Source organism: Lutjanus erythropterus, chromosome 19 (assembly GCF_056507025.1).
Source record: "Lutjanus erythropterus isolate fLutEry1 chromosome 19, fLutEry1.hap2, whole genome shotgun sequence".
NCBI classification, from domain to species: Eukaryota; Metazoa; Chordata; class Actinopteri; order Lutjaniformes; family Lutjanidae; genus Lutjanus; species Lutjanus erythropterus.
The window spans coordinates 244,602-257,500 of NC_139335.1; the positions used below are offsets into that span (position 1 = coordinate 244,602).

At 39.7% G+C, this 12,899-nt stretch overlaps 1 protein-coding gene across 4 annotated transcripts in view; it reads left to right on the top strand.

The window, feature by feature from the left end:
- Nucleotides 1-1,134: 1,134 nt before the first annotated feature.
- Nucleotides 1,135-12,899, top strand: part of arhgap27l (Rho GTPase activating protein 27, like) — a 35,398-nt gene continuing 23,633 nt past the window's right edge. For 3 of the 4 annotated variants that reach the window (XM_084743449.1, XM_084743452.1, XM_084743451.1), the window contains exons 1-3: nucleotides 1,135-1,267; nucleotides 10,456-10,585; nucleotides 11,098-12,029. In XM_084743449.1, coding sequence (XP_084599575.1) covers nucleotides 10,555-10,585; nucleotides 11,098-12,029 — 963 coding nt within the window. In that variant the 5' untranslated portion in view covers nucleotides 1,135-1,267; nucleotides 10,456-10,554. Of the gene's footprint in view, nucleotides 1,268-10,013; nucleotides 10,130-10,455; nucleotides 10,586-11,097; nucleotides 12,030-12,899 lie in introns of all 4 variants that reach the window. The other variant, XM_084743450.1, reaches the window with a different exon arrangement.

A 12,899-nucleotide genomic window follows, 5' to 3' on the forward strand; every position in this document is an offset into this window, starting at 1 on the left:
ATCAGAAAACCTTTTTGTTGCTTAAATTATTGTTGCTTGGATATTAAATCAAATCAATGGATTACTCAAAAGAGAATTATAATTTTAACTAAGAAGATTAATGTAATTTGTACTTAAATCAGAGTAAAATCTGTACAAATATCCTCATAAATCTATCATGAAAATGATTAATTAACTCATGTTGTCACAGATAAGAGACTTTACAAGTTAAAAAATGATGTTAAAAATACATACATAACGAAAAAGTCGTATCAAGAAAACATGACGTTAAAAAAACAACATGAAAACAATGTGAAGGATGGAAAAAGACAAAAAAAAGACAAAACAAAACAAAGAAAAACTTATTTTTACACCAGTATATATACATGTTCATCATATTATCATTATTTTACTTATATTTGTATTTGTTTAGTTTCATTATTTGTTCATTTTATCACATTACTTTACTATAATTTAGACATTTTGTTTTTATTTATGTCACACTGGATATTACACTTTATTACCCGCATTATTAAGGCAATGTTTAGGTTTTAATATTGTAATAAAATATATATTAATATTAAATATTGGATATTGTCAGCATGTTGTACTCTCTAACATTTTAATGTGAAAAAAATTAATGTTTAGTTGCACAGTTGAAATGGAGATATATTTATATTTCAGGTTCTAAAGTTCAAAAATTGATGATTTACATTAAAAGTAAAAGAATATAAAAATGACAAATATCAGTGTAAGAAACAGTGACGGTACAATAAGGAAAAATCTGACTTTCTTATAGTTTCTCAGAAATATTTTATGCTCATATATGTAAATCTATAGAATAAATTCAGAAGCATGTAGAGGATTAATAATAATAAACACTTATTATTGTATTATTATTATTACTGTGTTACAACAAAACATCACATATACAATATGAAACATGCAGAACATACAAACATTACACTTAAACATTTGCTGTTCTAAAGCGGTTCTCCTGGTTCTCAGCATGTGTTCTTGTGTCTGTCTCAGGGAGGATGTAGTACCTGCTGAGACCTGCCAGAGGGCGCTGCTGGTCTGCTGCAGGTCTCACAGGAAGTAAACTGTGGCAGGGTTGGAGGAGGAGGAGGAGGAGGACAAGCTGAGACTGGCAGGTCAGGCAGGGGCGGGGCCAAAGAGAGAGAGAGAGGGAGAGGAACCTGTTTCTGTGAGTTGGACTCGCCCCTTCAGGAATACAAGAGACAAAAAACATGAAGAGCAGGATGGTTGGATCTTATTTCTACTGCCGGTAAAAAAAAACAACAACAATGTGTTTGTCTATTCAGTTATCTGTCTATCTTTGTATTTATCTGTCTGTCTCTAGTTCTATCTGTGGTTCTATCTGTGGTTCCGTCTGTGGTTCTGTCTGCTGGACTCAGTTGCTGTTGGAACTTTTCCCCTTTTTTTTCCTTTTTCCCTTTGGTTTTGCATTTTGTTGTGTTGTTTGTTTGCTCTGAATTTCAGTCTTATCTGGTTGGTTTAAGTTTTTTTTTTATTTGAAAAAAAGTCCTCATTGTGTTTGTTAAACCTACTTATGGGGACCTCAGCCTGTTTTTACACCAACGTTACAGGGGCCATGTTTGATTTCAGGGTTAAGACTCGACTTTTGATTCAGATTTGAATTCTGTGTGTGTGTGTGTGTGTGTGTGTGTGTGTGTGTGTGTGTGTGTGTGTCACCTGGTGTGTTTAGCTCTGAGCAGAATGTTTCCTGAATGTAGAACCGAAGAAGATTCTGAAGGTTCTGAGTCTGTAAAAAAAAGGCTTTTGACATGTAGCTGCTGATCTTCAGGTTAATTAACATGAAAAATCATTTCAGTTTTTTTAGTGTTCATGTTGTGTAATTGGGCCCCACATGGTAAAAATACTTTAACTTTCTATTTAAACATTTATTTCAGTAAAAGTACAAAACTTAAATGTTGCAGCTCTTTGAGGTGTAACAATTTATTTATATATACTTTAAAATAAATTAATTTATATACTGAAGGGTAGTTTGTGAATTTTACCCCTGGGGATCAATAAAGTCTTACTGATATAAGATCCTAATTTATTTATTAATTATATATTATTAATCCAATTCTGTAAAACAGGTAAAGGCATCAAATATATAGTAACAAGTTCCTCTTAAATTTAGTGAACCAGAAGAATGAAGTAATATGTATATATATGTATATATATATGTATATATATATATATATATATATATATATATATATATATATATAATCATATGTCTATTTGGTGTAAAAAGAAATGGTGTGAAAACTGAGAAAATAAAAGATGTTGACGAGTGTAAAGCTTCAGTTTTCCTTCAGCTGATCTGTTTTATAATGACAGAAACCAAAAATAGTAAAATAAAAGTAGATCACAGTAAACACACAGAAAAATTATGTCAATTCTCCTTTTCATGTTTGAAGAATATTGTAAAGTTCTGTGAGATTCAAGATTCAAGATTTACTTTTTTTCATGTAGTTTTATTATTTGTTTATTTCATCACAGTGTTTATATGTTTTAGAAGTTTTATTTTTATCTCACTGAATCTTAAACTCTGCAGTTCAAAGCTTTAAACAGTGTAACAGCTTTTTAATCTAGAAAACTGTGAACACTTTGTCCAGGACTTTTATCTTTTTACACTAATAATAATAATAATAATAATAATAATAATAATAATAATAATAGTTTTGCAAATGTAGTTTTGGTGTGCCTGTTAAAGGGTTCAGCCCAGTAGTTGAGTATTTGTACTTAGTTACTTTCTTCACTGGTGTTGTGACTCCAGTAGAACCAGTAGAACTTATATGATACAAATGAAAAACATTTTTCCCCGATTCTCAACAAACACATTTAAAAGTAAAATGAAAGTCTGATATTTTTATAGTTTGATGAAAAAAACAAACAAACGTTGAGTTCTAAATTCATAAAAAGTGATCATTTAAACTAAAAGTTAAAAAACATAAAAAGTGTGTAAGGAACACTGATGAACAATAAGAAAACGTCAGACTTTCATAGTTTGTCACGTAAAAAAGAAAATATGTAAATGTGTAAATGTGTAATATAATATCAGAAACATGTAACTAAAGTACATACATTTCAAACTACAGCACAGAATATGTCCAAGTATTATTATTATTATTATTATTATTATTATTATGATAAGTATAATAATAAATTATAATAATAATTATTAGACTTGCACCGATTTCAACTTTCTTAGCCGATTCCGATTTCCGATTTTTGAGGGGTCTGACCTCCCGACTCCGATTTTGGCCGGTTACGATTGTCAGTCTTTCTAAAAACTGTGATTGACAGCATTCACAAACATTTTTGCAACTTTTCTTGTAAATATGTTTATAATAAGACACTGACTATTAAATATTAATTTAATACTTTCTCCAAAATCATCCAGATTACAACCAGGCCTTGTTATAATTTTATATTAAGATTATGAATTGGGTGAACGTGATCTCGCGAGATCATCTCGCGGGATTTCGTGGGACGCGATTTCACGTGATCTTTTGTGGAAGCGGATGTAAACAAACCGGAGACTAACGCGGTGCAACAGTTTGAAGTAAAACTTTGCGGTGAGAAAAACAAACACAGAAGTTAAAGGAGTCTGGATGAGAAAATGTTTGAGGAGACGCATCAACACAGGTTGTTTATTCTTCAGCCAGAACAGGAAGTGGATTTTAACTGTCCCTCTGTGAACAGCAGTCTGCTGCTAGCTTGCTAGCATTAGCCTGAAGTGCGAGAGAGTTTACAGCTGTTTTGCGACATTGTCAGCTGCTCTGTCTCGTTGTAGACTGTCTGTCTTCTCTTTATCTTGTTCTTGGAATCTGTCTCTGACATCATCTTCATGCAGACGTGTGTCTGAGTGTGTAGCTGTTATCAGCGCTGTGTTGACGTCACGGTCAGTTTGTCTGCTGCGCGCATCACGTGACCATCGTGCAGAACACGTGTGTGACAATGACGGGCACAGAACCGGATTTGTGACGCTGACTGGCCGGTCACCGGTCAAGGCCAGTCACGTGAAAACCGGCCCGATTCCGAGCATTGCCGATTAATCGGTGCAAGTCTAATAATTATTAGTAGTTTGTTAAATATCATTGAATTTGATACTTTAAGTATTTTGGATCATCAGTCAAATCAATAATTAATATTATATTCTCTATTATTTTAATATTTTAATGGTCTGGTCTTGTGTTTTTAAGTATTATTATTAATATTAATTTTATTATTAATTGATTAATTGATTGATTGATTGATTGAAAAACACATCACAGAATGTTCTACAGCTGCTGTTAAAGAGAACGTTCTACAGCTGTTCTATATAAAAAGAGAGAACGTTGTAGTGATCTGATGTTATTCAAATAAAGTTGAATTGAATTATTAAAAGATTCTGTATATTATCTTGAATATATGAATCTGAATCTTTCTGCTTCATATTAACACAAACACAGAAACGAACCGATGACGTATGTGAACATGTGTACTTCCTGTATGTGAACATGTGTACTTCCTGTATGTGAACATGTGTACTTGCTGTATGTGAACATGTGTACTTCCTGTATGTGAACATGTGTACTTCCTGTATGTGAACATGTGTACTTGCTGTATGTGAACATGTGTACTTGCTGTATGTGAACATGTGTACTTGCTGTATGTGAACATGTGTACTTGCTGTATGTGAACATGTGTACTTCCTGTATGTGAACATGTGTACTTCCTGTATGTGAACATGTGTACTTGCTGTATGTGAACATGTGTACTTGCTGTATGTGAACATGTGTACTTGCTGTATGTGAACATGTGTACTTCCTGTATGAGATCATGTGTACTTCCTGTATGAGGTCATGTGACGGCTTGTGTGTGTCTGTCCTCAGGTTTTCTCTCAGATTACTTGACACATCACTTTAATACTTTATGTGCTGATTAATGACTTTATGTTTGAGGATCTTGTGGTTTTGTTGATTCACAGTTTTTGGAAAAACCTGTTTTATTGGCGTCATCATCAGCTGCTCGGCTAAAAACAAGGCTCACCTCGTCTGTTGTCTCAAAAACTGACACTTATCAGCCTGTTAATTGTTTCCTGTGTTCAAAACTTTCCAAACATCTGCTGCTCTGACAGCTGTGGTGGTTTTGCAGTAGGTGCTTCACCATCTGTTGGCTCAAGCTTGAACTGTGCAGACAGTTAACATACCTGATTTATATATTATATCAGATTACACGTTCTAAAATCATCTGGTAGAATAAAAACTTGAGCCAGCTGTGCATGTTAAGGTCTTTACATGAAGCCACCTGATTTATGGGAACAATGTGAACAATGAGTATACGGTCTAAAATGACGTTCCCTAAGGAACCTCAGTCAGCTCAGTCCTCTCCTGTTTCCTGTTCTTAGATATGCTATGTGCTCAGAAAACACTCATCAGCTGTGTAGTTACATCTGATAGCTAATATGAGCAGAACTCTCGCTAACCTGCTAGTTAATCAGCCATTAAGTAGTAAATCATGTAGCTTTTTGCTAACATTAGCTAACTAACATGTGAAGTCACTCGTCCTCCTGAAACGTCTTTGTACCACTTTCAAAATGTGGTTTTCTTTCCAAAATAAACATAAAATATCTCAGAAACAGAAACAGGGAAGGACAAAGTTGAATGAGGTTCTGCTGAGTACCAAACTTGGCCACGGAGCAAAAAGGGGCGGGACTTAGGAAGGGTCAACTGACTTTGACACAAACGGTTTGAGTGTGTTGATGTCATCTGAAAGTGGGGAACCGACACACCCTCTGAGGAGAACCTGTGCTTCTCCGCTGAGGGTCTGTTGTTCTTGAGAATTGGGAGAAAAGTGTATTTTGATTTTCGGTCTTTTAAATTACAGATCAAACTGTTGTCTATTAAACCTTGTGATGCTCCAACTTCCTGCTGAGACGTCGACTCTGTCAGATCGAAAATCTGACGTCTTACAGCATCAACAAAATGTTTTCTTGTCACAGCGTCGTCATAGTGATCAGACAGGTCATTTTTTTTAAAGGGATTTGATCAAGTAACCTACCTGGAACATTCAGTCAACCTTTCCAGAACTCTGTGGAAACAGTAATGTGTTTTTTATGAAATGGTCTCCAGTATTTATGTAACCTTCCTAGAATGTTTTGGGATTTTAACGTTAGTTTAAGTTTAGTTAATCTGAACATTAATCTTAAGTGTTCAATCAACGTTCCCAGAACATGTTAAGAACCACATTTTTCATGTCTGAAGATCTGAAGTTTGAGACAGAAACAGATGATATTTATTGATCAGTTATTGATATTTGAGACAGAAGCGGTGTCTGTATATCTGTGGTGTAAACAGATCATCATAAACTCAGTGTGGTCGAGCTCTGAGCTCCTCCAAACATTCCTGTTAAAGTTCAGCCTTCAGGAGGCGGAGTCCGCCACCAGCTTTGTGATTTACACACAGCTATTTATGTTACTGAGGCGTGTGTGTGTGTGTGTGTGTGCGTGTGTGTGTGTGTGTGTGTGTGTGTGTGTGTGTGTGTGTGTGTGTGTGTGTGTTCTCTGTGTTTCAGTTTTATCTGGTCGACCTCTAAAACTAGTTCTTCGTTGTGTTTGTGAAACCTACTTGTGGGAACCTCAGCCTGTTTTTACACCACGTTCTGACTTTAAGCTCAGATCAGAGTTCTGTTGGTGTGTTTGTACTTCTGACTGTGACCACACCTCGTGCTCACTGAGGGTAAAGGTTGGATCCACTTCAGATTGGCTGCTGGGTTTATGATGTCACATGACAGAGAGGGCGTCCAGATGGTTTCTGGTGAACTTCTCCTTTAAATTCTTTGTGTCTTCTGATTGGTCAACGGGGCGTGTCGACCTCGGTTTAATGATTGACAGCTCTCAGTTTATTTTCTCACACAGTTCAGTGCTGTGGTCAGACACATGAGGGTGTGTGTGTGTGTGTGTGTGTGTGTGTGTGTGTGTGTGTGTGTGTGTGTGTGTGTGTGTGTGTGACATTCCTGGAGGGATGGGTGTGGCAGAGAGACAAACAGAGAGAGAGAGAGAGAGAGAGAGAGAGAGAGGGAGGGAGGGGGAGGTCAGCTGCATTCCAGTACTTGAGAGTCTCTCACACACCTGAACACACCTGGCTCAGGTGTGTTCAGGTGTGTTCAGGTGTGTTCAGAGCAGGTTTGACTGACTTCAGTTTTGCCTGCAGTTGATTCTGTTCAGTTCAATAAAACTTTATTTATCCTGCAGCAGATCAACAAACAGGAAATAAACTGTCAACAACAAAGAGGATCAAAGGCATGTCCTCAAATGTCCTCAAACCTCAAACCTGGTCCTGTTTCTCAAAATCAGTGGTTACCATGGATACTCATTTTGAGGAAGGTGGTATCTGTGATGGCAAATTACACTCGAGGCATTTTACAGTTTCATCAGTTAGCTAACGTTAGCCACATGCAGCATCCAATGAGCTGAGGGCCGGACTGTGTCTGTCCAATCCAACTTTGATGAAACTAAACCAACTTCCACATGATGAAAGTGTCGGCAGTTCAAACAAACAACCAGCGGCGTGCCGTTTCTTTGCATTCTTAAACAGTAAATTAGGTTCAGTGTCTGCCTTCAGAGACAAAGACTCTGATTGGCTGTCAAATACCACTGAGGTGGAAGTGGGCGTGGTTTCATCTAAACAGAGTGGACAAACAATAGATACGGCCGGTCCTCACTGACTAATACGCCTGAACAAAAACACAACTTCATTCACTGATTCAGGTGAATAAGGATCATATTTCATGTAGAAAATGTTTTGGTGTCCCAGTGCACGTGGTCGCTACGGGGCGGCAGGGAAGACAGTACTGACTGTGCTGATGGAGAGACAGCTTTACTTGTTGCTAATGTAGCTATCTGCTAACTGCTGTTAGCTTGGTTAGCGGTGCAGCTAAGTTAGCTGACTCGACCTCGGAGTGTCAGGAGTCGAACCTTCATCACGCTAACCTTCCCAGGTCATTCTGGAAACATGATCAAATCATTGGTTTTACAAAAGGTCAAAATGATGTAAGTTTTAAAAAGGAAACAGTCAATCTGTCCAGAGTGATGTGGGAAAAAAAGTTACATTTTAAAGCTACAAAGAGTTTTTAAATGGTTATGAAACTGTTAACTAAGATCTTAGTGAACATTCTGAGAACACAACAAAAACGCTGGTTGGAGCGTGAAGGAGGAATGTTCAAGTAACATTTTCAGAACATTTATCTAACCTTTCAGAACGTTCTAGGATTGTAATGTTGGTTTTAGGTCAGAAAAAAAAAATCCACTTTAACATCTTGGGAACCTTAAACGTTCAATCAACGTTCCCAGAACATGTTGAGAACCGCATTTTACCTGCTGGGAGATGTTTCATGTCTGAAGATCTGAAGTTTGAGACTGAAAGTGATGATATTTATCATTCAGTTACTGATATTTGAGACAGAAACATGATATTTATTGATCAGTTATTGATATTTGAGACAAAAACAAACTAAACTCCGTAAACGTTCAGCTGTTCGGCTCCAATCCGAACACACAGACTGCCAACACACTATTGTTCCTGTACAAAGACAGGAAACACACACACACACTCCAGGCTGTGATGTCACCGATGGGTGGAGTCTATGCCACCTTGTGGGTGGAGCTTACAACAGACAGGAAGAACAGACACTTCCCTCTGTAAACAGAACAGGCCTGAGATCAGCCTCCTGCTATTGTTCTCTCTCTCTCTCTCTCTCTCTCTCTCTCTCTCTCTCTCTCTCTCCCTGTGTGTGTGTGTGTGTGTGTGTGTCAGCAGTGGAAGTCTTCAGATCATTTACTTCAGTAAAAGTGCAGACACACATGGTGGAAATACTCAAGCACAAGTCCTGTATTCAAAATATTACTGCAGTAACTAAAGTACTAAAAGTAAAAGTACTCATGTTGTAGTAAAAAATACTATAACAAGTTAACAGAACTGAATAATTTTAAGTGTAATGGCCCTTTACTTCATGTTGTGTAAAGTTCTAAAAACTAAAATTCTACTCAACATTTTTAAGTGAGAAGAATTTTCTTCCTCTATTTATTATAATTAATTAATCTGAGCATTTTTTACAGTGTGGATTCCACTGCACTTCTGAAAAGTAACTAGTAACTAAAGCTGTCTGACAAATGTAATGGAATAAAAAGTACATTCACCTGTCAGATGTAATGGAGTACCTTAAATGTGTGCTTTAGCACAGTACTCAAGTAAATGTACTTAGTCCTCAACAGCTGAGCCACAGCCTGCAGGTTTCCACCTGAGAGGCAGGTGATGTCAATGATAAGCCCCACCCCTCTGCCTGTCAGGTGACAATGATAAGCTCCACCCCTCTGCCTGTCAGGTGACAATGATAAGCCCCACCCCTCTGCCTGTCAGGTGACAATGATAAGCCCCACCCCTCTGCCTGTCAGGTGACAATGATAAGCTCCACCCCTCTGCCTGTCAGGTGACAATGATAAGCCCCACCCCTCTGCCTGTCAGGTGACAATGATAAGCTCCACCCCTCTGCCTGTCAGGTGACTGGGCAGAGTCTGCGGTTTGGAGAAGAAAATGTGCCGACTGGCAAGTACTGAGGAGATGAGGGCTTTTATTTTGAAATTAAGACAGAGTAGGTGAGTTTGACTCTGTACCTGTTGATGTGAGGACATTATCACGTCCATCATGTCTCTGTGGACGTGCTGTTGGACGCTGTGTGATGACTGACAGTAGCATGAACCTGCACAGGACAAGACAGAGGCACCAGAGTTAGCGTTAGCTTCATTAGCTGCAGGCAGAGATCAGAGCTGAGTGGAGTTTGACTTGTTCTGACAGGAAGATGCAGAGAGACACATAACTGTCATTCCTCAGAGACCGTTCCTCTGTCTGTCCTCCTGTCTGTCTGTTCTCCACTCTGGTTCTCTCAGTAACTCTGACTCTAAACAGTCAGTACTTCAAAACCCACCACAGTTCTGATGTTTCTGGTTTTGGTTTCAGACTCTTGTTGACGTTGGGTGTGGTGCAACTTCAGACAAGACAGAACATGTGGAACATCACTGCAAATGTTCTGCTGCTGCTTGGTGTCCATGTGTGAACTTGTTTGAGCCCACTGAGTGAGAGAACTTTACTGTAACTTTTGTCTTTATATTCTGTAACTCTCATACTTTAACTATCCTTTTGAGGTTCTTAAAGGTACTCGTCTCAGCTTTTTATCTTTGGTGCTAAATGAAACATTCCATTCAAGTTATTTTGGGAACCCTCATCTTCAGGTTCTTTAACCCTCATCTTTAGATTCTTATGGCAGCAGTTCACAAGATGATGGAAAAAAATTCACTTTGATATTCTTGAGGGTTAAAGAACATCAACATGTGTTTAGAGGATGTGACATCAGTTGTTGTTGTTGTCTCCAACTGGTCTGGTGTGATTCTCTCTCCTTAAGGGGGCTGAGGATCAGCTGTGACCTTTGACCCCTCGCCTTCAGCGTCACCTACCCATCTACCTGAGGGGGGCGGGGCCCGAGGAGCCCAGGGCCGTCACCATGGCATCGACGTCCTCCACGCTTGGCAGAAGTGAGTCCTCATTTTAAAGAGACAGCAGCCATGACAGGAAGTAACAGTGATAGTATTTAAAGAATCAGTGGTACTGATTTAAAGTGGCAGTAATGATAGACGTAGCAGAGTTCATGCTAACAGGAGGGCTAGAACTCGTACAGCAGCAGAGCTAATGTTAGAAATAGCAACAACAGCTAAAGAAGTCAAAGTGTTTGAGAAGCTGTAGTTTTTAAAGTAGCAGCATTAGCAGTAGAAATGTTACCAGTAGCCTAGTAGTTGTAATACTTAAAGCATTAGCATTAGCATTAACAGTAGCTATGTTAGTAGTACAGCAGTAGTGATTTATCAGAACCAATAGTAAGTGAGCATTAACACTAGTAATGTTAGCATTACCAATAGTAATGTTAGCTGTAGCCTAGTAGCAGTCATAGTTAAAGCAGAAGAAATAATTGTAGTAGCATTAGTTAAGTTAGCATTAGCTCTTATTCCTCATGTTTCCTCTGATCTTCTGGTTCTTTCTGGTTCTGCAGGTCTGGGTCTGGTCCTGGTTGAGTTCCAGTATGAGTATGAGGGTCGGGATGGGGCGCTGGTGTCCATCAAACCCAACGAGCGCTACATCCTGTTAGCAAAGACCAATGACCACTGGTGGCAGGTCCGCAGCGACCGCAGCTCCAAACCCTTCTACATCCCCGCCAAGTACGTTAAGGAGCTGCCACTGGACTTCCCGTCCCCTCTGGACTTTACTGATTCGCCCAGTCCTGAACCGATGCCGCTTCCTGTGGCGACCCCGGTCCCAGTCCCCGTCCCCGTCCCTGTTCCAAAGACTCTGGAAGAGCCCAGTGGGACAAAAACCAAACCGGGGGACGAGGTGACGATCCGGCTCAGACCCGAAGCTTCCACTGGATATCGCAAGACGGAGAACCGCATGTCCACGTTTGGTGTCCCGCTGGACTTCCATGACCTGTCCTCGGCCCTGCGACATCCCAGCAACCCTCCCTCTGGACCCACAGAGACCTCGACAACCAGCACAACTACAAACATGGCCGAGGACAAGAAGCGCCTGCCAGGGAACCTGGATGACCACAGGGACTCTGGGAAACATCGAGTCCCCAGTTTCAGTCCAGCAGACCCCTTGTCTACGCCGCGGCCCCAGACCCAACCCATCCCTGTGGAGACGCCTGTGGTCCCACCCCAGAATGACCTCCACAGCACCACATTGCTGTCCACAGGTTGCCATGACGATCAGGACTCTCCGATAGAGCCGGACGATGAGGAAGCGGAGGAGGCGGAGCCGATGAGTGTGGAAGAGAGCGGTGGCGAGGACGACCCTCTGAAGGAGGAGGACTCAAACCATATCTACGAGTCTATCCAGGACCTGAACCTGGACCTGGAGGCTCTGACTGGAGGACGAGTCAGTCCTGGAGCTCCGCCTGATACTGCACCTGACCCGCCCCCCTCACAGGTAAGACACCTGAGACTCTCTCAGTCCGCAGGTTGAGTTCTGTCAATGTTCAGGTGGTCTGATGTCTTCAGGTGAGACATTAACCCTTGAGATGTAAACTGAGCTGCGCCAACAGGGATTAATTTTTAAACCCAGATTAAATGCTGGTTGTTGTTGTTGAGCTGTTTGACCCCCAGGCTTAACCGCTCAAAGCTCCACGCTCAAAGCTCAGATTTCATCTCGCCAAAAAAGAAAAATCTGCAGCAGCCTTAGTTTAAAACAACCTGTCGGCCAAAACGCACTGAAAGCTTCAATATAAATGTGTTAATTCAAGCTTGTATGATGATCTGCAGGCTTCACACACCACACACAACACACACACACACACACACACACAACACACACACACACACACACACACACACACAACACACACACAAACACACAACACAACACACACACACACACAACACACAACACACAACACACACACACAACACAACACACAAACACACAACACAACACACAACACACACACAACACACAAACACACAAACACACATTTGTTTTGTTTGTGTGTATTGTGTTGTGTGTTGTGTTGAAACATAAGTTAATGTATTAATTTCATTAATCATCAGAGCTTTTTGAATTCATGTCATTTATTGATTTTTATCTCTTTATTTAAATCTCTTTGTGTTCGTCTGGTAACATAACAACAACAAAACACACATCAGCATGAAAATTAATTAAGAATAAAATAAATACAAATTTCTTGTCAAATACCAATTAAATTCAATAGTCTCTGGTTATTTTACAACTGCATTTCTTCCTGCTGTGTGTGTGTGTGTGTGTGTGTGTGTGTGTGTGTGTGTGTGTGTGTGTGTGTGTGGG